We start from the raw sequence: 24,243 nt of genomic DNA, 5'->3' as shown, positions 1-24,243 counted from the left end.
TTGACAAGGAAAACGGCATCAAAAATCCATGGAATTGGCGATGGCTGGAGTTTAAAGTCGGTAGTGAATGAGCACATACGGAAGATAAAAGAACCGGGGAAAGCTTACTGCATCTTGTGCCATCAGGATGTGAAGTACGGTTCTGGTTGACCATGTTAAAGGAAAAAAACATGCAGAATTGGTGAAATTGAAGCTGTCGAACTATAGATTACCAGGTAGACCATCTTGTTCACATTTATATATTCGATTTATAATAATAATAATAATAATAATAAACAGTTCAAATTAAATGGCATGGTTGAGAAAATATTTGCTTTCAGGAGATGCTTCAAATCTATCAATATACACAAAATCTGTTCAGCTTCTGGGGCCCTGCGGGCCCCCGGCTCCTGGGGGGCTGCTCCCCCTAGACCCCCTGCTAAAATTGTTTCCTCTGATTTTGTCATTTCTATTTCACAGCCCTGTTGTTGTGTAGCTCCATCACCTGTTGCAGTACGTTGTCTGTCGCTGTGGCAACCTTGAGCTTTGAGAGAGTGTCTGCGTCGAGCGCGTCTGTGGCTTCCATTGTACGCACTACTCTCTCCTCGAACAGATCCTCCTTCGCGTCATCGTTGCATTCAGTGACAACAGCGCGGGACAGGGTATCAGCAACGTGCATGTCCTTGCCTGCAGTGTATGTTATCCTCAGGTCATACCGTTGGAGCTGCAATAGCATGCGCTGAAGTCGTGCTGGTGCCTTGCTCAGATGCTTTTTGAAGATGACTTCTAGTGGTTTATGGTCTGATTGTACAGTCACTGTGTTGCCATAGACGTACTGGTGAAAGCGCTTGGTTGCGAAAGCTATTGCCAGCAGCTCTTTCTCTATCTGAGCATAATTCTTCTCAGACTCTGTGAGTGCTCGTGAAGCATAAGACAGTGGCCTACCTTCCTGCAGCAGACAGGCGCCGAGTCCGTCTTTTGATGCGTCGCACTGTATGGTGAGTGGCTTGCTCTGGTCGTAGAACTGGAGCACTGGGGCCTGCATGAGGGCGGTCTCGAGCTTGTCTAATGCAGCAGTGTGTTCGTGGCTCCAGTGCCAGGCAGCATCTTTTCGTAGCAGCTGCCTGAGTGGGCTTGTGATCACGGCTTCGTTTGGGATGTATTGGCAGAAATATCTGGTCATTCCCAGTAGCCTCTGTAGTCCTTTCTTGTCCTCAGGCTGCGGCATGTTTCTGATGGCCAACACCTTGGATTCGTCCGGCTTCACGCCCTTCGAGGTGACGACATGTCCCATGTACCTGACTGAGTCCACTTTGTATTGAATTTTCTCTTTGTTGAATTTGATGTTGTTTCTCTGTGCAGTGTCCATGACTTTCTGCAGAATGGCATCATGCTCTTCCTCAGACGCAGCGGCGATGATCATGTCGTCTGCAATTATATGCACTCCATCAATGTTTCCGAATGTCTCACAGTTTTTTTTTTTTTTTGTTGGAAAACCTCGCTGACGGACTTAATGCCAAAAGGAAGTCTTTTAAAGCGAAACCTGCCCCACGGTGTGCTGAATGTGCAGAGCATCGAGGAGGGCTTGTCCAGTCTCACTTGCCAATATCCATCCTTTTCGTCTAAGATGGAGAAGATGGTTTTCCCTGACAGCCTGTGGAGGACTTCTTCCGCGGTAGGTATTGAGAAGTGCTGTCTCTTGATCGCCTCATTCAGGTCCCGAGGGTCCAAGCACACCCTGAGCAACCCGTTTTTCTTCTCCGTGATGACCAGGCTATTTACCCATTCTGTGGGCTCTGTCACAGGTGCGATGACATCTCTCTCGACGAGTTCTTCCAGCATGGTTTTCAGCCTGTCCATGACAGCGATGGGGATTTTCCTGCAGCCGTGCACTACTGGGGTCACCTCTGGGTCTGTGCAAATTTGATGCACCCCGGGAAACTGTCCCAGACCCCTGAAGACGGAGGGGTAGGCGTCCACTAACTCCTCTTTTGTGGCTGGTGCCTTGACTGCGATGGTCTCCATTCTTTTGACCAGCTGCAGCTGTTCACATGCGTCTCTGCCTAATATTGGAGTGGAGGAGTGCTTGGTGATGAAGAACTGAAGATCTAACTTCGTCCTGGCCACATCACAGGTAAGACTCACGGTGCCTTCTGGCTTCAGACGTGCTCCTCCATAAGCCACGAGAGCTATGCGGGTGGGCTGCAGCTGATGAGGACCCGGAATCTTCTGCAAAATGTTCAGAGGGAGCACATTCACGTCTGCCCCAGTGTCCAATTTAAACCTGACCTCTGTTTTGTATTTTGGCTGTTGTGTACCATGCATTATCCTGCCGAGTGCTTTTGGGTCCAGCACAGGACATAGTCCCTATGAACAGAGATTCGACCTCAAGATCATGCACGCCTCGGGCAGTGGCTCCTTTATCTTGTGTTGACGCGCACATCTTCGCGTAGTGGTTCCTCTTGTTACAGTTGTGGCATATGACGCCAAAAGCTGGACACTGACGAGGTTTATGCGCCCCGCCGCACTTTCTGCATGTGTTTACATTTGCTGCTTGTGCCTTTGTTTTATCTGGTGGTCTTGTCTTTCTTTTCATGCCCGCTCTCCCCTTCTCCGAGCTAGCTGACACCTTGTGAAGAGCCTCCATGGACGCCTCTGGCTGAGCTGATCGCATGGCACACACCTGTGATTTAGCGGCTTCTGCAGATATCGACTGCTTTATCTAAAGTCAAGTCCGTTTCTCTTAATAGCCGCTCTTTCACACGAACATCAGGCATAGTAAACACAAGCTTATCTCTGATCATGTCATTCTCAGTCATTCCAAACTCAGTTTTTGCACTTCTGGCGAAGTTCCATCACGAACTGGTCAACGTTGACTCCTTCTGGCATGGGTAGTGACCAAAACTGATGGCGCTCGAACACGATGTTCTTCTTTGGTATGCAGTACTTTCTGAAAGCATCCAGGATATCTTTAAGTGTAGGTTCGCCATCCTCTTCTTCCATTTCAACATCGAGGGTGTTGTATATCTCTAACGCATCCTCACCGGCCGTGTGTAGCATGATTGCAGTCTTCACCGGTTCATCCTTTTCGTCCGCACTCATAGCCGTCATGTAGCACAGCTTGAAACGTTGCTCCCATCGGCGCCAATTCTCGCTAAGGTTGCCTGTGAGGACTAGCGGTGCAGGTGGCTTGAACTGGTCCATGCTAACGCTAACGTTCGGTCACTCGATGTAAACTCGGAACTAATTTTCTTCTTACCACAGCGGAGTTACGACGAAAACTAATGGTGTCTCATGTGGATGAAGAAAAAACCTCTTCTGACACCCCATGTCGTGTACTTGTTACTGTAAAATGAAACGTGAGGCATATTTACGGGTGAACACTTTGTATGTGACCTTTATCCTGCCGCGCACATATTACACTGAATAGATCAGACCCAACATATCAAATACTGATGCGCCCCCAGGGTGAACTAATCGATCTATGATGATCCCAGATCATTCCAACAATACACTACACCTCACGCCGACAGACGCGCCTCCACTGCGCTTTATTCACGCCGACAGACGCGCCTCCACTGCGCTTTATTCACGCCGACAGACGCCTCCACTGCGCTTTATTCACGCCGACAGACGCCTCCACTGCGCTTTATTCACGCCGACAGACGCCTCCACTGCGCTTTATTCACGCCGACAGACGCCTCCACTGCGCTTTATTCACGCCGACAGACGCCTCCACTGCGCTTTATTCACGCCGACAGACGCCTCCACTGCGCTTTATTCACGCCGACAGACGCCTCCACTGCGCTTTATTCACGCCGACAGACGCCTCCACTGCGCTTTATTCACGCCGACAGACGCCTCCACTGCGCTTTATTCACGCCGACAGACGCCTCCACTGCGCTGTATTCACGCCGACAGACGCCTCCACTGCGCTTTATTCACGCCGACAGACGCCTCCACTGCGCTTTATTCACGCCGACAGACGCCTCCACTGCGCTTTATTCACGCCGACAGACGCCTCCACTGCGCTTTATTCACGCCGACAGACGCCTCCACTGCGCTTTATTCACGCCGACAGACGCCTCCACTGCGCTTTATTCACGCCGACAGACGCCTCCACTGCGCTTTATTCACGCCGACAGACGCCTCCACTGCGCTTTATTCACGCCGACAGACGCCTCCACTGCGCTTTATTCACGCCGACAGACGCCTCCACTGCGCTTTATTCACGCCGACAGACGCCTCCACTGCGCTTTATTCACGCCGACAGACGCCTCCGCTGCGCTTTATTCACGCCGACAGACGCCTCCGCTGCGCTTTATTCACGCCGACAGACGCCTCCGCTGCGCTTTATTCACGCCGACAGACGCCTCCGCTGCGCTTTATTCACGCCGACAGACGCCTCCACTGCGCTTTATTCACGCCGACAGACGCCTCCACTGCGCTTTATTCACGCCGACAGACGCGCCTCCACTGCGCTTTATTCACGCCGACAGACGCCTCCGCTGCGCTTTATTCACGCCGACAGACGCCTCCGCTGCGCTTTATTCACGCCGACAGACGCCTCCGCTGCGCTTTATTCACGCCGACAGACGCCTCCGCTGCGCTTTATTCACGCCGACAGACGCCTCCGCTGCGCTTTATTCACGCCGACAGACGCCTCCGCTGCGCTTTATTCACGCCGACAGACGCCTCCGCTGCGCTTTATTCACGCCGACAGACGCCTCCGCTGCGCTTTATTCACGCCGACAGACGCCTCCGCTGCGCTTTATTCACGCCGACAGACGCCTCCGCTGCGCTTTATTCACGCCGACAGACGCCTCCGCTGCGCTTTATTCACGCCGACAGACGCCTCCGCTGCGCTTTATTCACGCCGACAGACGCCTCCGCTGCGCTTTATTCACGCCGACAGACGCCTCCGCTGCGCTTTATTCACGCCGACAGACGCCTCCGCTGCGCTTTATTCACGCCGACAGACGCCTCCGCTGCGCTTTATTCACGCCGACAGACGCCTCCACTGCGCTTTATTCACGCCGACAGACGCCTCCACTGCGCTTTATTCACGCCGACAGACGCCGACTTCCGGTCCGCTCGCGCGCAGCTTCTGTTTATTCACAGGTGCGCGCAGACATGCAGAGAGAGACACGCAGAGACAGACACACACATACTGTGACAGAGACACAGAGTCACTCACAGAGACAGTCACTCACAGACGCACAGGCAGACACAGAGACAGGCGCGCGCAGAGACAGACACACTCACAGAGAGGCAGACACAGAGACGGGCTTGCGCGCGCAGAGACACACAGACACACACAGACAGACACACATACTGCAATAGAGACAGAGTCACTCACAGAGACAGTCACTCACAGGCAGACACAGAGACAGGTGCGCGCACAGAGACACGCACAGACAGCCACACACATACTGCGACAGAGACACAGAGTCACTCACAGAGACAGACACACGGACGCAGACACACACACACACACTCACACGGAGAGACACACAGACACACTCTCACACACAGACACACAGACAGACACACTCACTCACACACAGAGACTCACTCTCACACCAAACAGAACAGTTCCACAGGTTAGTTTTTATCTGATGAACATTCTCACAACTATTTTTATTTCCTTAAAAGCCATACAGCAGTCAAAGAATATTCAGTAAAATGCAAACAATTAGTCATTTGTTAAGACAATTCTATTGATTACTCTGTTTTCAGAAACCGAACCTGCGGAGTTTGATCACGTGTAACATGGTGCGTGTGTAAAGTCCGTCTTCAGAAGATACAGATAGGTGTTGAACTGGTAGTAAACATGAAATTACAGAAACATGGTGGGATTGTGTCAGTACTGTACGAGGAGATTTCCGTACCATAATGACAGCAGACATGTTTTCATTCTGTACCTCATTTCATCAGTGTAATTGTTCAGGTCATGAAATCAAGCAGGACTTTATTTCATATATTTCTCTCATCCCGAGTTCCCGAGCTCCGTGCCCTGAGAGCACCGGCTTTGGAGCATCCAGAAAATGAAAGGTAACGCAGAATGAGTCTCACAGGAAGCAATTAAAGGACAGTGAAGTGTTGCGTTATGGACTCCTAAACATGCTTTCGTTCTGCTTTTTTTCTAGCAGTCCTTTAGCAGGTGTGTGTGTGAGTGAGAGAGAGACAGACAGACACTGAGTGAGAGTGAGTAAGTGACTGAGAGATCATTAGACTGTGTTACAGCAGTCAGATAGACAGACGGAGTCTTTGCACTGTGGAGCCAGATCCATTTCGGTTTCAGTAATGACTGAAGGTGAGTGATGAGTGATTTTGTGTTTCTTACAGGATGTACAGTTCCTCACATCACACACTGTCACAGAGAGAAGAACACGGCCGTTCCGAAGAGGTAATAAATAAATAATCCCTTTTCTGTCTGTGAAGTGGTGTTTTCCTCTCTGTGTGTGTGAGGGAGATGGAGAGAGAGAGCGATATCTATCATTTAGCCTGTACAGGATCAGCTTCAGATGAGACTCTTAGGGATGATGTTAATATGGATTTAATGGTGGTCATGAAGGACTGGATCATGAGATGAGATGAGAGACACAGTAATAATATCCCAGAGAAGAGAACAGGAATTATACTTGTGATATTCATTTTGTATAAAATACAAAGTGACATCTCTGCTTTAGTTTTATGATTTTCATCAACACCAAGAAGTCACTGGAACATTCGCATGCATTTTTAATGTGTTTCTCTCTCTCAGTTATGTCCCCGAGACGTCATTGTCCAGACCCCCGTGGCCTGAATTACCACCATATGACAAAGAGAGAGAACAGCAGCAGCATCAAGGCAAGCTGACATTTTTTTCTCTCTTTTGAACTCAAGCATGTTTAATTAAAGTGCACATTAAACATATCTTTAAAATAAACACTGATAAATGAAGTTGCTGATGTTATTTGTTGGTTACCAAGATGACTTTATTTTTGTTTGTCTCTCTGGCCTCATTAACGTAATGTGGACTGTTCCTTCTGACGTGTTTTTCGCCCCAGTCTCCGCTCCGGATGATGAACTGAGGTTATTGCGTTAGTTCCTTCACTCTCCCTCAGGCTGTATGACGTGCTGTAATGGACTTTGCATCTGGCTCCGCTGTGTTTTCTTCTCGTACAAGAATGATTGATTAACTTTCATCCTCGGGCAGCTGAGTGAAATCTGTTGAAACGTCTCCAAGCGAACAGCCTGCCAAAAACTCATAAAGGAGTAAAAATCATCACCAGAATAATGAGTTTCTTATGAAGGACACAAACCACTGCCTGTCGAATAAACTAAAGTGCCATGTAAGGGGTTTAAAAAAAAAAAAAAAACAAAGCTGATGTTTTTCAGACTATATGATGAGAATGTAAATAAAAGTATTTCAATTCATTTGTGCGTTCTCAAACAACTTGTTAGGGCTAAACACGTTTGTTTTATGTGCACTGACATGAAATATCAGCAGCAGGGTGTGTGTGTGTGTTTTACACTTGTCCAAGCTGGAATAAACAACACACATGCCCCTTTTCCACCAAAGCAGTTCCAGGGCTGGTTCGGGGCCAGTGCTTAGTTTGGAACCGGGTTTTCTGTTTCCACTGACAAAGAACTGGCTCTGGGGCCAGAAAAACCGGTTCCAGGCTAGCACCAACTCTCTGCTGGGCCAGAGGAAAGAACCGCTTACGTCAGTGGGGGGGCGGAGTTTTTAAAACCAACAACAATAACAAGACCGCGAAAGATCGCCATTTTTAAGCGGCGAGAAGCCGCAGCTGTACAAATGCGAAGTCATCCATTATTATTATTGTTGTTGTTGTTGCTGCTGCTGCTGCTTCCGTGTTGTTTTTGCTTCGATATTTGCGCCAAGGTTTATGCAAACGTAGCGACGTAACTGACATATACAGCGACGTAATGACGTGTCTTCCGTTAGCACCACAAGCAATGGAAAAGCAAACTGGTTCTCAGCTGGCTCGCAAGTTGAACGAGTTGTGAACCAGCACCAGCACTGGCTCCGAACCAGCCCTGGAACTGATTTGGTGGAAAAGGGGTAACATTGGCTCTTCGTCCTGGTCCATTCAGTGTTTAAAGACAAACATGATGAGTGAGGCGAGTTCGGATCCAGTCGTATTGTTGGCTCCTAACGTATAGTCAAGTCAAGGTGTATAGCTCTCCTCACGATGGTTATGTATGTAACCGCGGTTTTATGAATTTTGGATGACCGCCTGAGGCAGTGCTTTAAGCACCTGGATGTCCATCACGTGTACGTGCAGGTTTAGTGTTTGTATCAACAAAGTGACCTGGGTGACGTATGCCCTCTGCCCCGGCACTAAAGGCACGTTCACCCAGGAAGTTGACCTCTTGGCAATCTTTTTGCAAATGTTCCGAGTGATTCCCAAGCTCTGGCGGTCATCCGAAATTCACAGAACTGCAGTTACATATGTAACCATCGTTCTATTTCAGTCGTATTGTTGGCTCCTAACGTATAGTCAAGTCAAGGTGTATAGCGCTCCTCACGATGGTTATGTATGTAACTGCAGTTTTATGAATTTTGGATGACCACCAGAGGCAGTGCTTTAAGCACCTGGATGACTAATATCAACAATGTCACGAGGAAGACCTACTTGCCCCTTTAATAAAGTTGTGAAGAAGTAGGAAGAATGGCTGTTGCCACTGGGTTATGAGAGACCACTTTAACCCTATAGAATCTTGCAAATGTGCAGGTTGATATCCATAATGCAGCTGCACAGATATCTGAAAGAGGAACCCCTCATAGGGCCGCCCATGACACAGACACACTCCTTGTTGAGTGACCCCTCACATGAGGGATTGGGAGACCACTGCCCCTATAGGCATAGACAATAGCGTCTACAATCCATTTTGGCAGCCGCTGTTTGGACAAGACATGACCTTGCCAATAGAGATCTTGCAGTCACGTGACCGGAAAGTACACAGCCGCCATCTTGTCGGTAAAAAACACAGCTGAATACTGCTGCACTCGTGTACAGAATGGATCAATTTCAACCGACGGACTACACGGCTCATTTTTCTAATGAACAGATAACTAGATATATGTCTAAAATAAACGATCTACAGATTAGTGACCCTTATGGCTTACCGGACGTAGTTTTCACGACCGTGTCAGTGGATATGGAACTGCCAGAGGTGGAATACCCGGACGTGTATAATTACCTCATCAACTTTCCCTCGCTGTTCAGTGGTGAAGCACTGCGTGCTTATAAATCTCTGAACAGTTATCTTTACAGAAATTCAGGATTTGTCAGCCACGGCATCTTGTAAACAAGAAAATAATCCTTATTGGACGGGTAAGTCACTTAAGTATTGAGTATAGCACTGACCAGCCGATTATAGAATAGAATAAGGTAATTCCAGCTGTAATTCCAAATCGTCCGTCTTGTTTACCATGGATCTGGCGTTGGAGAGGTAGAGGCTTAGCAGTGGAGATTTGAGTGGCTGTTTTCTGAGCTTAGTCAACAGGCCGGCTCTGCAGCCTCGTTTTGCTTCCTCTCCCAACGCCGCCTCCTTCGCTTTGCTTCCGATAACAATCCACGGAGACCCCGCTGGTCTCGCTATCTCGTCCAGAATGTTGTGCATGCGATGGAAATCGCTACAAACTGTCATTTTCTGCTGGAAACCAATGTCCAGTAAGTCCATACGGTTGTAGTAGATATTGAAGTCCGGTACAGACGAACAACACGCAGAAATACACACAAAAAACATAAAAACCGTGCACAGGTAGGGAGAGCTTGTAGCCGCAGCCGTTGTAGTAGAATTGTATATAGTAGGGTTTTCCAGAAGAAAAGGTAGAAGCAGAAGTAGAAGTAGAACCAGAAGTAGAAGGCGGAAAATGGCGTTTGACCGACAAGATGGCGTCTGTCACAATCTGGATCGGCTGTGACGTCACATGCAAGTGCTCCATACCCTGTATGACAGACAAACAGTGACTCTGACTGCCGGAAGTCTATGGAATCAATTTTGTGCCAAAATGTTCATACAATACTTTTGAAATATCAAACAAAAACGACAAATCAAAATACAAAAAAAAGTCAATTTTTTTAGACTGGCAAACAAATTATTCGTGTAATCGTGCAAAATATCAGTCTATTACTCTTCAGAAACCTTTTATTTTTGTTCCGCGTCTTTCTCAGTTTTGTTTGCCGTAATTTATTTTGGTTGCGATTCCAGCTTTCTCGTTTGCGCTCCCTGACTTTTTGCTTGCAGTTTTGGCACAAACTTCCCGTGTGGGCGGGCTGTCCAGGAATGCATTCCCATTGGCTAACTTGTGTTTGACTGACAGCTACGCTCAGCCATTCCCCGGAGGCTGTTGTGGCCATTTCCTACTCGGATTTTGGCGGACTGTTTGACGAGTGACCGATCCATTGACGGTAAACAAGGATTGAGTGGACTTCAGTGGCGACTATGATACTGAATTAATTCAACAAAGTGTAAATTCAATATCATAGTCGCCACTGAAGTCCACTCGATCCTTGTTTACCGTCAATGGATCGGTCACTCGTCAAACAGTCCGCCAGAATCCGAGTAGGGAATGGCTGAGCGTAGCTGTCAGTCAAACACAAGTTAGCCAATGGGAATGCGTTCCTGGACAGCCCGCCCACACATGAAGTTTGTGCCAAAACTGCAAGCAAAAAGTCAGGGAGCGCAAACGAGAAAGCTGGAATCGCAACCAAAATAAATTACGGCAAACAAAACTGAGAAAGACACGGAACAAAAATAAAAGGTTTCTGAAGAGTAATAGACTGATATTTTGCATGATTACGTGAATAATTTGTTTGCCAGTCTAAAAAAATTGACTTTTTTTTTGTATTTTGATTTGTCGTTTTTGTTTGATATTTCAAAAGTATTGTATGAACATTTTGGCACAAAATTGATTCCATAGAAGTCAGCAGTGGTTTGAATACAAGTCTTTAATGCTCGCACTGGGCACACTAAGTATGCACTCTGCCCCTGCTCATCCTCTTGAGTTGGGAGCTCAAAAGCTGCCAGACTGAGGGTCTGGTTTGTGTAAGAAGATGAAAAGGTCTTTGAGAGAAAGGAAGGGGTTAGGCCATAAGGTTACCCCTGTGTCACCAGGATTCCAATGTAGGCACTCGTGGCTCACTGATGAGGCGTGCAATTCACCTACTCAATCTGGCTGAAGCCATGACTAAGAGAAAGACTGTCTTCATAGACACATACTTCAATTCCAACCTCTCTAGAGGTTCAAATGGGGGTTGACACAGTGCCTTTAATACAAAGTACCCAAGAGGGTACTGGGTTTCTCCGAGGTGGTCTTAGCCTTTGCGCACCCTTACACTGCAAAAAACGATATCTTAGCAAGTGAAAATATCTTGAAAATAGTTGAAACAATCTAGCATTTCCTATTAGGAGAATATAAGACACCAATTCTGAGATTATTAAACCTAGTTCTAGATTGCAACCAACTTATTCCAAGATGTCTTATAAATATCTTAAAAATATCTGTCCATGTGGCAAGATAATTTCACTAGTATTAAGTAATTTTCTCCTCAAATTCAGTTTTCAGTTTTTTTTTTTTAGTGTAAGAAAGCATGTCACAAGAGTATGGGACCCAACAGTCATTCCATCTACCCTACTATGAATGGCTGAGATGGCAGCTATGTAAACCTTGATGGTGGAGGCTGCAAGACCTTCGTCAAGGCAGGACTGGAGAAAACTGAGAATTACTGGTATAGAACAGCATGTCGGTTCCTGATCTTGTGCGTGGCACCATTCGGGGGGAAAAAGCTTCTATCTGTTTAGTGGAGAATGCATTAGCGGAAGGTGTCTGGGAGCTGTTGATTGTCATGGCATAGACTGACAAACTGCTGTGTGGCCTGTGTAACCTGTAGGCTACGCTCCAGAGCTTGTTGTGCAGCAGGTCCAAACAACTGTCCCGGAATGACGGGAAGAGAGTGGAGGGCTTTCCTGCAGGGTTCCAGAACTGGAGACTGGGCCAGCCATACATGACACTGAGCAAGGGTTAGTGAAGACATTAGCCTACCCAACTCTCTGGTCATATAGGCAAATGCCTGCAAAGAGCCATCACTCAGGCTTTGGGCAGAAGGGCTGACCTTAGCAGTCTGCAATGTCTGGGACAGAGCAAGTATAAGGTGTGACATAGAATTCCCAAAGCATCCAATACGAGCTGCTGTGTTGTCGTGCCTTACAATCAGATCGTTTGTCAAACGGCATTGTGGCCGGGGACAGCGTGCATCGGGCCTAAGTGCTTCATCAGGCGACACTAGGACAGCAACAGATGGCTCTGTATTGGGCATGCAGTCTAGGCTATGATCAGCTGCATGCTAGCCAGCGCTCTGCAGTTGCTGGGGAGATGAGTGAAACATCTGGGGTCAGCCCAGCATCTTTGCAACTCCTCGATATACAGGGATGAAGGTGGGACACAGAAAGGTGCAGATTGAGAAGTCTTCTTGAAAACGGCACTTTGAGGAGTCACCTGGGCTGGTGCTGCATCCAACCCCAGCTGTGCTAGAGCAGCCTTTCTCAACCGGGGTGCCGTCTGGCTTTGTTAGGGGTGCCGTCAAAAAATTATATATTCTAGCATTGAAATAAATAAAATGAATTAAAATTCCAAAAAACGATAGTTACACTAATGCAGGTCATCGCTGCCTCATGCATCATCAAAATTTGTCTCACTGCCCCCTTTCCCATGTCACAACGTCACTGCCAGGGTCAGCGTATGGTCAGCGTGACTGCATATGTTTTATATGGGGGTGCCTTGAGAATTTGCATACTTCTGAAGGGTGCCGTGACTGAAAAAAGGTTGAGAAACGCTGTGCTAGAGCCATCTGCACAGCAGGCCTGACTGATGTCTGGCTATTCTCGAAGCCCATAAGTGAACTGTGGCTCATCTCAGGGTTGGGATGAGAGAAGTGGGAGTTCTCCTCTACCACCTCCTCAGCACCCTTACTGCTGAGAACCTGGCTATCTGAAGCCCTAGTGAAGAGAGCATCTTCCTCCTGGATCTCAAAGGCCGGTGACCATACCGGAGGCAGTGCCTCAGAAGGAGACTGTTGTGTGGCTGTAGCGGGTATGCTAGCAGGCTGTGCACTAGGTTGTTGCAGATTAAGTAGGAGGGTCTTAATTTCTACAAACTCAGAGGCCAAACTATCAACTTTTTGGGCCAGGGGATCTACTTTCCTGCATTTGCCCCTGGTAGGGGCCTCCCATGACTCAGATTTGTGGCGCTTGTGTGCACTAGGAGACAGCGCTGTTCTTCTGTGCAGAGGGCAATTGAGAGCTTATTTTGCTCTCTAGTTGGGCTAGCCTGACTGACAGAGTTGCTAGACTCATGCAGCTGCAATTCATGCATGCCAGCTGTCAGTCCCTGCCTTAAGTGTTCAACCCCAGGGCAAGAGGGACATTGATCGTGGCTATCATCTGGTTCAAGAAGGGCTTGGCAATCAATGCACATCATAAACATCATCAACTACTGCTTCCGCTAAACCTAGGTTGATTCAGTAGCCTAATTACTAGCCTATTTGAAGGATTTCTCCTAGGTAGCTATGTAAGTGAAATACTGTTTGGGGCAAACAACCGCCTTGCAGTTAGTTAATAATAAACAAACACAGACTCATTATGTAATTAGGCTTCCCTACAAACAATGTGTCTCTGCTACAATATCCACAAAAATCATGGGGAATAACCCTTAACTTAAATGTAGTTTCTTAATTAATCCAGGCGAGTAGCCAATTTTCGATAACGATTTAACGTAAAAGTGGATAGTTACCAACCAACTCTTAAACAAAGGCCTGTTATGCTAACACAGTTTGCATTTCCTAATGGAGAGCTACGAGGGGAGGTCCCAGCCCGATACTCAAATTAATTGCATTTGTGATCGGCATTAAGGTGAGAAACACCACCTGATCACGAACTTAGTTATTCCTCTTAGACTGCCGAATCAGAGTGAGTCCACTCATATGCTGTATGGTTTAAAAATAAATAAATAAATAAATATACTTACCTGTTGTCATATAACACCATCCGTGGCTTGCTCGAAAGCCTACGGAACACACTTAACTGTAAATAAAAGGCTAATTGGAGTCTTTGGAGGGTGTAAGCTCACCACTCCAACTCGTTTGAGTTACAAAACTACCAGTGATGCCTGTACACTCCTGAAACCTACTTACTAACGCAAAAAGATAGCAAGAGGTCACATCCATGTGCTTAAAGCACCACCTCTGGCAGTCAGTAGAAATGAAATGGAACCAGTGAATAAAGACCAGCATCAGGAAATTACAGTCATTCGTCCTGTCATGAGAGAGAGATCTGTTGGAAACTTGGACAGAGAGCTGCTGCTCCTGTGACTTCTGTTTCGGTCACATCTGATACCAGTTTCAGGGGAAAAAATGTCTGTTTCGCTGGAGCAGGACACCGCCTGTTTCTGTGTGTGTGGTGTTTCTTGTGCCAATGATTTTGACTTTCCTCACACACTTGCAGGCAAGCCGGAAAGTCTGCACACCCCTTTCACCTTCTCCACGTTTTATTACGTTATAGACTTGTTCTACAATATATTGAATTCATTTTTTGCCACAAAATTCTACACAAAATAGCCCATAATGACAAACTGAAAGCAGGTTTTTAGAAAATATGCAATTTTATTTTATTGACAAAAATGGGTTATTTAGGGGTTACATATCTGTACACACCCTTAGCCTAATACTTGGTTGATGCATCTTTGGTAGCATGTACAGCTTCAAGACGTCTTGGGAAAGAAGCTATGAGCTTGGCACACTTGTTTCTGGACATTTTTGCCCATTCTTCTTGGCATATCCTTGCAAGCTCCGTCAAGTTGGATGGGGAGCATCGGTACACAGCCATTTTCAGCTCCTTCCACAGATGTTCAATTGGATTCAGGTCTGGGTTCTGGCTGGGCCACTCAAGGACATTCACAGACTTTCTCCAAAGCCACTCCTTTGTTCTCTTGGCTGTGTGCTTCGGGTCGTTGTCATGTTGGAAGGTAAACCTTTGCCCCAGTCTGAGGTCCAGAGCGCTCTGGAGCAGGTTTTCTTCAAGGATCTCGGTGTACTTGGCTGCATTCATCTTTCCCGCTATCAGGACTAGTCACCCTGTTCCCGCTGCTGAAAAACATCCCCACATCATGATGCTGCCACCGCCATGCTTCACTGTAGGGATGGCATTAGCCAGGTGATGAGTGGTGTCTGGTTTCCTCTAGATGTGACACCTGGTATTCAGGCCAAAAAGTTCAATTTTGGTTTTATCAGACCAGAGAATCTTGTTTCTCATGGTTTGAGAGTCCTCTAGGTGCCTTTTGGCAAACTCCAAGCGGGCTGTCATGTGCCTTTTACTAAGGAATGGCTTCCATCTGGCCACTCTACCATAAAGGTCTGATTTGTGGAGTGCTGCCTGGATGGTTGATCTTCTGAAAGGTTCTCCCATCTTCACAAGGATACGCTGGAGCTCTGTCAGAGTGACCCTCGGGTTCCTGCTCACCTCCCTGGCCAAGGCCCGTCTTCCCCGATCGCTCAGTTTGGCCAGGCGGCCAGGTTTAGGAAGATTCTTGGTGGTTCCAAGCTTCTTCCATTTATGAATGATAGTGGCCACTGTGCTCTTTAGAACCTGTAAAGCTGCAGCAATTTTTCTGTACCCTTCTCCAGATCTATGCCTTGACACAATCCTGCTTCTGAGGTCTGCAGATAATTCCTTTGACCCCATGGCTTGGAGTTTGCTCTGACATGCACTGTCAACTGTGGGACCTTATATAGGCAGGTGTTGGCAATCCCCAATCATGTCCAATCAATTGAATTTACCACAGATGGACTCCAATTAAGTTGTAGAAACATCTCAAGCAGTATCAGTGGAAACAAAATGCACCTCAGCTCACTTTTGGGTGTCATATCAAAGGGTGTGCACACTAGTGTACAAATGATATTTTACATTTGGATTTTTAATAAATTAGCACAAATGTCTAAAAACCCGCTTTCACTTTGTCATTATGGGCTATTATGTGTAGAATTTCAGGGCTCAAAATTCACATTTTTTTTTCACCAGCCAGCCAGACTAGTTCCCTTCCAGAGTAACTCGCCAAACAGAAAATCAACTCGCCAAAATTTGTTCATGTATGAATTTTACTTCTGTCAAAAAATAACACAAAAGAGAGTAGTTACCATTGTTCATGACTAGTGTGCATTTATTTCAAGACCCGAGTATTTTGATCCTGTTTTTTTTTTTTTGCAAACTTTACAAACTGGCATTTGCTGTTCCACGTCCTCCTCGCGATATCCAAAAAAATGCCAGATGACTGACCCCTTACTAGTTCTTTTAGGAACCAATTCATCTGCTTCCATTTTTAATTTGTTGCTGAAATTGACAGAGCTTGCATGGTAGCCTATGCAACACCAGCGATTGCATGAACTGAGTCAGCGCTGTAAACCGAAACTAGAAAATCTTCCCGCAAGCAGTGTTGCCAGATACTGCTGACGTTTTCCAGCCCAAAATATGTTCAAAACCCGCCAAAATGCACTTAAAACCGCCCAATCTGGCAACACTGCCCGCAAGTTCCTTTCAGCACCTAGATGTCGCCCGGGATTGGTTGGCGAGTGCGTGACATTTTTTATTTTTATTTTTTAACCTTAGGCAGCCTCTCACGTTACTGCCTAAGGGACAGAGAGAAACCCACCGGTAAAGGTTTTAAGCAAATGCAACAAACACGAAACAAACGCAAGTTGACAGATGACCATAAAATACTCGATAGTTACGATATAATAATTTTATGTATCTCACACAGAATTTTCGGAGATATATCGAGTATATTCGATATATCGCACAGCCCTAGTGTGAATCTTCGCTTCGTATATATTTTTTTATTTTCAACTAGCCAGCCAGGCTGCCTAGTGACAGGAATTACCCGCCAAATGACAAATTAAGTCGCCTCGAGCGACCGGACCACCGCGAATTTCGAGCCCTGAATTTTGTGACAAAAAATGAACTCCGTCTATTGTAGAATAAGTCTGTAACATAATAAAACGTGGAGAAGGTGAAAGGGGTGTGCAGACTTTCCGGCTTGACTGTATTTCTAATTTGCTGTGCTGTTTAAGAATCTGCTCCTTTCTTGCTGAAGAGTAAATGTGATTATTATTATTATAATATAGAAGTGTGTTTTGCGCAAGGCCTCTTCCCCAGGTGGGGTTGATGTAGTCGGTGTTCAGATGATGGAGGAACAGAACCCTTCATCATCCAGGAGGAACATACTCCTCTCCAGCAGTAATGTCATGTTCCTCTGTTTCCTGCAGCAGTTGTGGAGAAGGTGAACAGCATGCTGGAGAAGCGAGAGTTCGGACGTCTGTTTGCGGTCGTTCACTTTGCTAGCCGTCAGTGGAAAGTGACCAGTGAAGATCTGATCCAGATCGAGAACCACATTGAGGCAGAGTGTGGAGATCAGATAGTGCTGGAGAAGGTCAGATGACTGACTGACTGTTTTTTCAGCGCTTTCATTGTGTGTGTGTGTCTCTGTCTCTGTCTCTCTCTCTCTCTCTCTCTCTCTCTCTCTCTCTCTCTCTGTCCTCTCTACTTCTGTCCTCACTTCCCCCTTTTCTCTCTCTCTGTTGCATGCTGGGAGTTTGGGTGCGTGAGTGTTCATGGTGAGAGGGCGATTGTTAGGGGTTTTTCCCTTTCTTTTTTCGTACTTTATTTCTTGCTTTAAGCATTAAAACAATTTTCAGTTTAAAGTAATTTAGAAATTTGTGTTGATTTAGTTTGCTAGGAGGAAAGTGGCGACGTGGCTGTGTGTGGGAATGGCGTCTCACCCGGACAGGTGTAGGCCTTCCCTTTCACTCCGTCACGCAATTAGATGTGTCCCTGAAGCAGGATCAAGTGTAGAGGATGTTCTGCTTGCAGTTGGCAAGCAGGTTGGGTATGATGATATCGCTTTGGTATCTAGAACGAATAAGGCGGTAGTGATATTTTTGAGGAAAGAATGTCTTGTAAATCGTCTTGTTGAGACCAGGGTGTGGATAAACGAAGTTTTTGTACAGATTGTGCCACTAGTTTCACCAACAATCAAGGTTACCATTTCCAATGTTCTGCCTTTTATCCTGAATAGTGATATTGAGCGCGAGTTCTCAAGGTTTGGGAAATTTGCTAGCGCAATAAAAATGATTCCACTGCGCTGCAAGAATGAGGCACTTGAAACATGTGCTGTCTTTTCAGTGGCAGGTGTTCATGTTCCTCGATTCTCTGACAGTGGATGTTTCCTTTCGTGTTTTGCACGGAAGTAAATTGTATACGTTATATGCGATGATGGGTAGCATGTGGTGCTTTGAATGTGGCGATATAGGCCATAAAAAGTTTGCATGCCCTCATAAAACTCAGCCCGATGAGGGTGCAGAGACTAGTGATGGTTCGGTTGGGGTCCAAAAGGGACCTGAAGTAGTGGAGAGACAAATGGAGATTTCTGACCCAAGCGTCCCGGCTGCTGAAGGATCAGCGGGACTAGAAAGCAGTGACGCTAATGATTCAATGGGAAACACAGTAATTGAAAGCGAAACAGAAACTGACACACTAATGGTGATGATACACGGGGCAACTTTTTGGGCAATGTTGCCGAGCAATGTTGCTGGCAACGGGCAACTAGGTGAGACACAGGGCAACTTTTCAGGGCAACTAACAATGGGCAACAACAGTTAGCAACGGCAGTTTACAGTTAGCTAAAAAAAAATCGATGTCTTAATTTTTGCTGTGACCATTTAATCAAGCTGTCTGTTGTTTTTTAGAGCTTTGGTGAGGTAAATTCCTCCATATAGAATATTAAAATAACTTACCGGTGTAAAAACAGATGAGGAGTCTCTCCATCTCTTCACTCCACTGACACTGAGCGGCCGCCATATTTGTTTGAAATTTCTGATCCGAACCTCACCGGAGGTCACATGACTCGATACTCGCGTTCTGATTGGCTTATCTCAAAAAGTTGCCAGAGATTATCAAAACCATTCAGAAAGAAACAATGTTGCCCAATCTCAATAGAAAAGAGTCAAAACGCAATTGCCCAGCAACATTGCTCGGCAACATTGCCCAAAAAGTTGCCCCGTGTATCATCACCATAACTGAGGCACAGTCAATGGAGCAGAACCCTACAGTGGTGAGGGATGGAGAAGGCACTGATTTGGGGGGAGATAGCATGGCAGAGGCTGTTGCTGACCTACCCACTACAGACATTGCTTTACTAGATACCGGTGAGTTACCAGCAGAAGACATGAGTGATGAGGTAATGGAGAATGAGGATGCTCTGTCGGATATCTCTAGTGTGTCTGATCTGGGCTCACAGGTCATGGATGAACAGCTCTTACTCACTAGAAGAAATTAATGCATTTTTAGATGAGACATTTGGGAAAAGTGTGGAGGTGAGTGACTACTTTCAAATGTTGTTGAATTCATAGCATCAGTGGTTACAGTGGTGCTTGAAAGTTTGTGAACCCTTTAGAATTTTCTATATTTCTGCATAAATATGACCTAAAACATCAGATTTTCACACAAGTCCTAAAAGTAGATAAAGAGAACCCAGTTAAACAAATGAGACAAAAATATTATACTTGGTCATTTATTTATTGAGGAAAATGATCCAATATTACATATCTGTGAGTGGCAAAAGTATGTGAACCTCTAGGATTAGCAGTTAATTTGAAGGTGAATTAGAGTCAGGTGTTTTCAATCAATGGGATGACAATCAGGTGTGAGTGGGCACCCTGTTTTATTTAAAGAACAGGGATCTATCAAAGTCTGATCTTCACAACACATGTTTGTGGAAGTGTATCATGGCACGAACAAAGGAGATTTCTGAGGACCTCAGAAAAAGCGTTGTTGATGTTCATCAGGCTGGAAAAGGTTACAAAACCATCTCGAAAGAGTTTGGACTCCACCAATCCACAGTCAGACAGATTGTGTACAAATGGAGGAAATTCAAGACCATCGTTACCCTCCCCAGGAGTGGTCGACCAACAAAGATCACTCCAAGAGCAAGGCGTTTAATAGTCGGCGAGGTCACAGAGGACCCCAGGGTAACTTCTAAGCAATAGATAGTTTTCACTGACGTCACGGCATTCCGGGGAACGCCCCCCAGCCGCCATCTTGGAGGGCAAACAAAACGGACCATCGCCACTACTGGCTACATTATCTCGGACGAATTTATGAAGTTATATAGTCAGTTTTCTAAAATAAAGATCAATGTCAGCAAAATCAAGCAAACAGAAGTCTATAGATACACATCTCACGGTATGCAGCCAAACTGGCCTTGATTGGGGGAATTGACCCCTACGAAGTGGACAAAGATGCATTTTCAAGTGACTATGCAGGGCTGCCAAAGCCTGAAACTGCCAAAGCCTGCTCCAAAGCCTGAAACTGACTTCATCAGACTTTAAAGGCTGTCTGATATATACAACTTTATATATTCACAGCGTGCCTTTTGGCGGATGCCGCCTGAATCGCGCAGATCCGGTTTTTTTTTTTAGGGGGGGCGTTGGAGTGTCTGATTATAATTTCAAAGTAAATTCTGTATTAAAATTACTAAATAAGCAAATCCATTACAGTCAATGAAACAGGAAGTATAAGGATGAGAAAAAAACAGTTTAAATCGGGAAGCTGCGCACATTTGCGCAGTCCTGCACACCGCTCAGGACTACAGAATAGACCTAAAATGTTTTTCAAAAATGACCCTTGCGTGAGTGAAGTGACAAGTTTCAAATAGAAACGTGACAAACGAGCGATATTAAGTGTACATTACAATGTAAATGTACACTCAGCGGTTCCAGTTAGGCATTCTCCAGAGATTGTTCACATGATGTTTTGGTTTCCAAAAACAAACTTAAACACAATTGATTGTTTATTTAAACAACTTACCACTTATAAAATGATCGGAGCAGACTTTGCTGTGTTTGGAAGGCTGATAATCCTTGCGGTTGATTCTCGCAAGCCATAGATTTCTCCTTTGTATGCTGAGTTTCTTTGTTTGCTCGCCTTCGTGCTCCCGTACAGTGGGAATTCCATAAAAGCTCCGCTTGACGTCATCATCTGACCTATTACGACAGCCATGAATACAACAAGTTTGCACCATTGCTAGCTTTAAATAAATGTAAATAATATATAAATAAATGTAACTCGCGCGCTACAATGTGTGCTCAGTGACCCGTACGGTAAGCTAGCCCTCCAAGATGGCCGCCACCAGGGAATCCCCGACTCTGTGACATCATGTGAAAACTATCTATTGAAGGCCTTTCTCACATTGGCTAATGTTCACGTTCATGAGTCCACCATCAGGAGAACACTGAACAACAATGGTGTGCATGGCAGGGTTGCAAGGAGAAAGCCACTGCTCTCCAAAACGAACATTGCTGCTTGTCTGCAGTTTGCTAAAAATCACGTGGACAAGCCAGAAGGCTATTGGAAAAATGTTTTGTGGATGGATGAGACCAAAATAGAACTTTTTGGTTTAAATGAGAAGCGTTATGTTTGGAGAAAGGAAAACACTGCATTCCAGCATAAGAACCTTATCCCATCTGTGAAACATGGTGGTGGTAGTATCATGGTTTGGGCCTGTTTTGCTGCATCTGGGCCAGAACGGCTTGCCATCATTGATGGAACAATGAATTCTGAATTATACCAGCGAATTCTAAAGGAAAATGTCAGGACATCTGTCCATGAACTGAATCTCAAGTGAAGGATGGTCATGCAGCAAGACAACGACCCTAAGCACACAAGTCGTTCTACCAAAGAATGGTTAAAGAAGAATAAAGTTAATGTTTTGGAATGGCCCAGTCAAAGTCCTGACCTTAATCCAATGGAAATGTGGAAGGACCTGAAGCGAGCAGTTCATGTGAGGAAACCCACCAACTTCCCAGAGTTGAAGCTGTTCTGTACGGAGGAACGGGCTAAAATTCCTCCAAGCCGGTGTGCAGGACTGATCAACAGTTACCAGAAATGTTTAGTTGCAGTTATTGCTGCACAAGGGGGTCACACCAGATACTGAAAGCAAAGGTTCACATACTTTTGCCACTCACAGATATGTAATATTGGATCATTTCCCTCAATAAATAAATGACCAAGTATAATATTTTTGTCTCATTTGTTTAACTGGGTTCTCTTTATCTACTTTTAGGACTTGTGTGAAAATCTGATGATGTTTTAGGTCATATTTATGCAGAAATATAGAAAATTCTGAAGGGTTCACAAACTTTCAAGCACCACTGTATGTTGCAGTGGATGGTCAGCTTTGATGTGCTGTGCAAAACAAAAAAAAGCGATTCAGACTGAAAAATATTAGTAAAATTGTGGAGGAGCAAGACTTACTCTAAGAAAAAATGATAAGGTCACGTGGTGAAGTCTATCCTCTGATTTCTTCTCTGTTACTTCTTATTCTGCTTCTATCTTACTTCCTAATGCAGTCTTTCCGTTTAGGTCTCTAAACATTGATGGGGGTAGAGACAGCAATCAGAGAGCTGTATTAGCAGAATATATACGAATTAAAAAAAAAGTTGATATTTTACATTCTTGCAGGAGACGCACTCCAATAGTACCAGTGGGGTGTTTGGTGGGAAGGGAAACACTTAAGTGTTAAGGTCGAACACTCACGCAGGAGTAGCTATTCTCTTTAGAAAAAAACATTGAGGTCACAGTTATTTCAGTAGCAGAGCTTATAAAGGGGAGGGTTTTAATTGTTGAAGCAGCTATTTGTGGCAGCTTGTTTGATTTTATAAATGTTTATGCGCCTAATAGCGGTCCAGAGCGCTTAAGTGTCTTTCAGAAGTTAGACAACACCTTGCAACAGTGCAGTAAAGATTTTCTATGGTAATAGATGGGAACTGGAACTGCACTACTGATTTTATTTTAGACAGAAATGGGGAGGAGCCATATCCCTAGTCTGGTCAGCTACTCCTCAGCCTCATTAAAAAAAGGCTAATTTAGTGGATGTTTGGAGAAGTAGGAATGCAAAATCAAGACAGTATACATGGGTAAAGGTGTCTGATGCTGTTTTTTCTGGTGCTAGACTCGACAGGCTATGTGTAAGTAGCTCAAATAATAATAGAATACCCAATGCTTTTATATTCCCTGATGGTTTTTCTGATCAACCGATTGTCGAACCTCGGATTCAGGAAGAGCGATGCAGATTCCATCCTGGCCATGGAACGGTGAACCAGCTCATTACCCTGGCAGGGTTGTGTGTGTGTGGGTGGGTGGGGGGGTTCATGGGAGTATGACCAGCCAGTCTACATGTTTTGTAGATTTGGAAAAGGCTTACAACCGTGTCCCTCAGGGGGTCTTGTGGGGGCACTGCGGGAGTATAGGGTATCAGAGCCGTTGCTACGAGCCATCCGGTCCTTGTACAACCAGTGTGTGAGCTGTGTCCAAATTCTCGGCGCAAAGTCAAACATGCTTCTGGTGGGTGTTGTACTCTGCCAAGACTGCCCCTGGTTGCCGATCCTGTTTGTGATATTCATGGATGGGATCTCAAGGCGCAGCCAGGGTAAGGAGTAGGGCTGGGTAAAAAAAATCGATTTTGGATCGATTTCATTTAAATTTCGCACTATCGATTCACAGGGCATGAGATCGAGTTTTTTTTTTTTTTCCACAACACAATCTCATGTGTTGTGTGATTTTCCTCCCTCAGCCATCTCGTGCGTGATGACGCAGCTGCGCAGTCGTACGTCGTGACGTTCAAGCACGCACACAAAATGGCTGAGGCCAGAGCCATGGCTGAGGCAGGGAAAACACTGCTCGGCAAGCCGTCTCAAATGAAATCTGACGTGTGGAATCATTTCAAATTTAAAACGACAAAGGACGAAGAGCTTGATAAAACCAAGGTAGTTTGAAAGATATGCCAAGCAGAGCTCAGTTATTGTAAGAATACTACAAACCTCAGAAACCACCTGACAAGGTACCACACTACACTAACCTTAGCTTCCGACAACAAGCCGCCCAGAGCAAAACAAAAGAAACTGAAGGACCTGCTAGCATTACCATCAGAGTCTCCGCGGGCCATAAAGATAACAGAGGCCATCGCAACTTTTGTTTGCAGAGATTTGCTCCCATACTCGGTAGTGGAAAATGAAGGATTCAGGCAGCTCATTCAGGTACTCGAACCACACTACGTTATGGTGCAACGTAAACATCTGACTGAAACTGTGATACCCATGATGTATACATCTGTGAAAGATGCGATACGAATGAAAATGCAGTCAG

General features: G+C 45.6%; 1 protein-coding gene across 3 annotated transcripts in view; it reads left to right on the top strand.

The window, feature by feature from the left end:
* mrpl21 (mitochondrial ribosomal protein L21) overlaps window positions 1–24,243 on the top strand; it is a 36,246-nt gene that overhangs the window by 2,193 nt on the left and 9,810 nt on the right. The window contains exons 1-4 of one of the 3 annotated variants that reach the window (XM_060941879.1): window positions 5,870–6,033; window positions 6,328–6,388; window positions 6,746–6,831; window positions 17,310–17,473. In XM_060941879.1, coding sequence (XP_060797862.1) covers window positions 6,027–6,033; window positions 6,328–6,388; window positions 6,746–6,831; window positions 17,310–17,473 — 318 coding nt within the window. In that variant the 5' untranslated portion in view covers window positions 5,870–6,026. Of the gene's footprint in view, window positions 1–5,869; window positions 6,034–6,327; window positions 6,389–6,745; window positions 6,832–17,309; window positions 17,474–24,243 lie in introns of those variants that run through there. The other 2 variants (XM_060941877.1, XM_060941878.1) reach the window with 2 other exon arrangements.

This window comes from Neoarius graeffei, chromosome 15, assembly GCF_027579695.1.
Source record: "Neoarius graeffei isolate fNeoGra1 chromosome 15, fNeoGra1.pri, whole genome shotgun sequence".
Lineage (NCBI taxonomy): Eukaryota > Metazoa > Chordata > Actinopteri > Siluriformes > Ariidae > Neoarius > Neoarius graeffei.
Note: the sequence above shows the minus strand (reverse complement) of the source record. Positions and strands in the feature narration are given on the sequence as shown.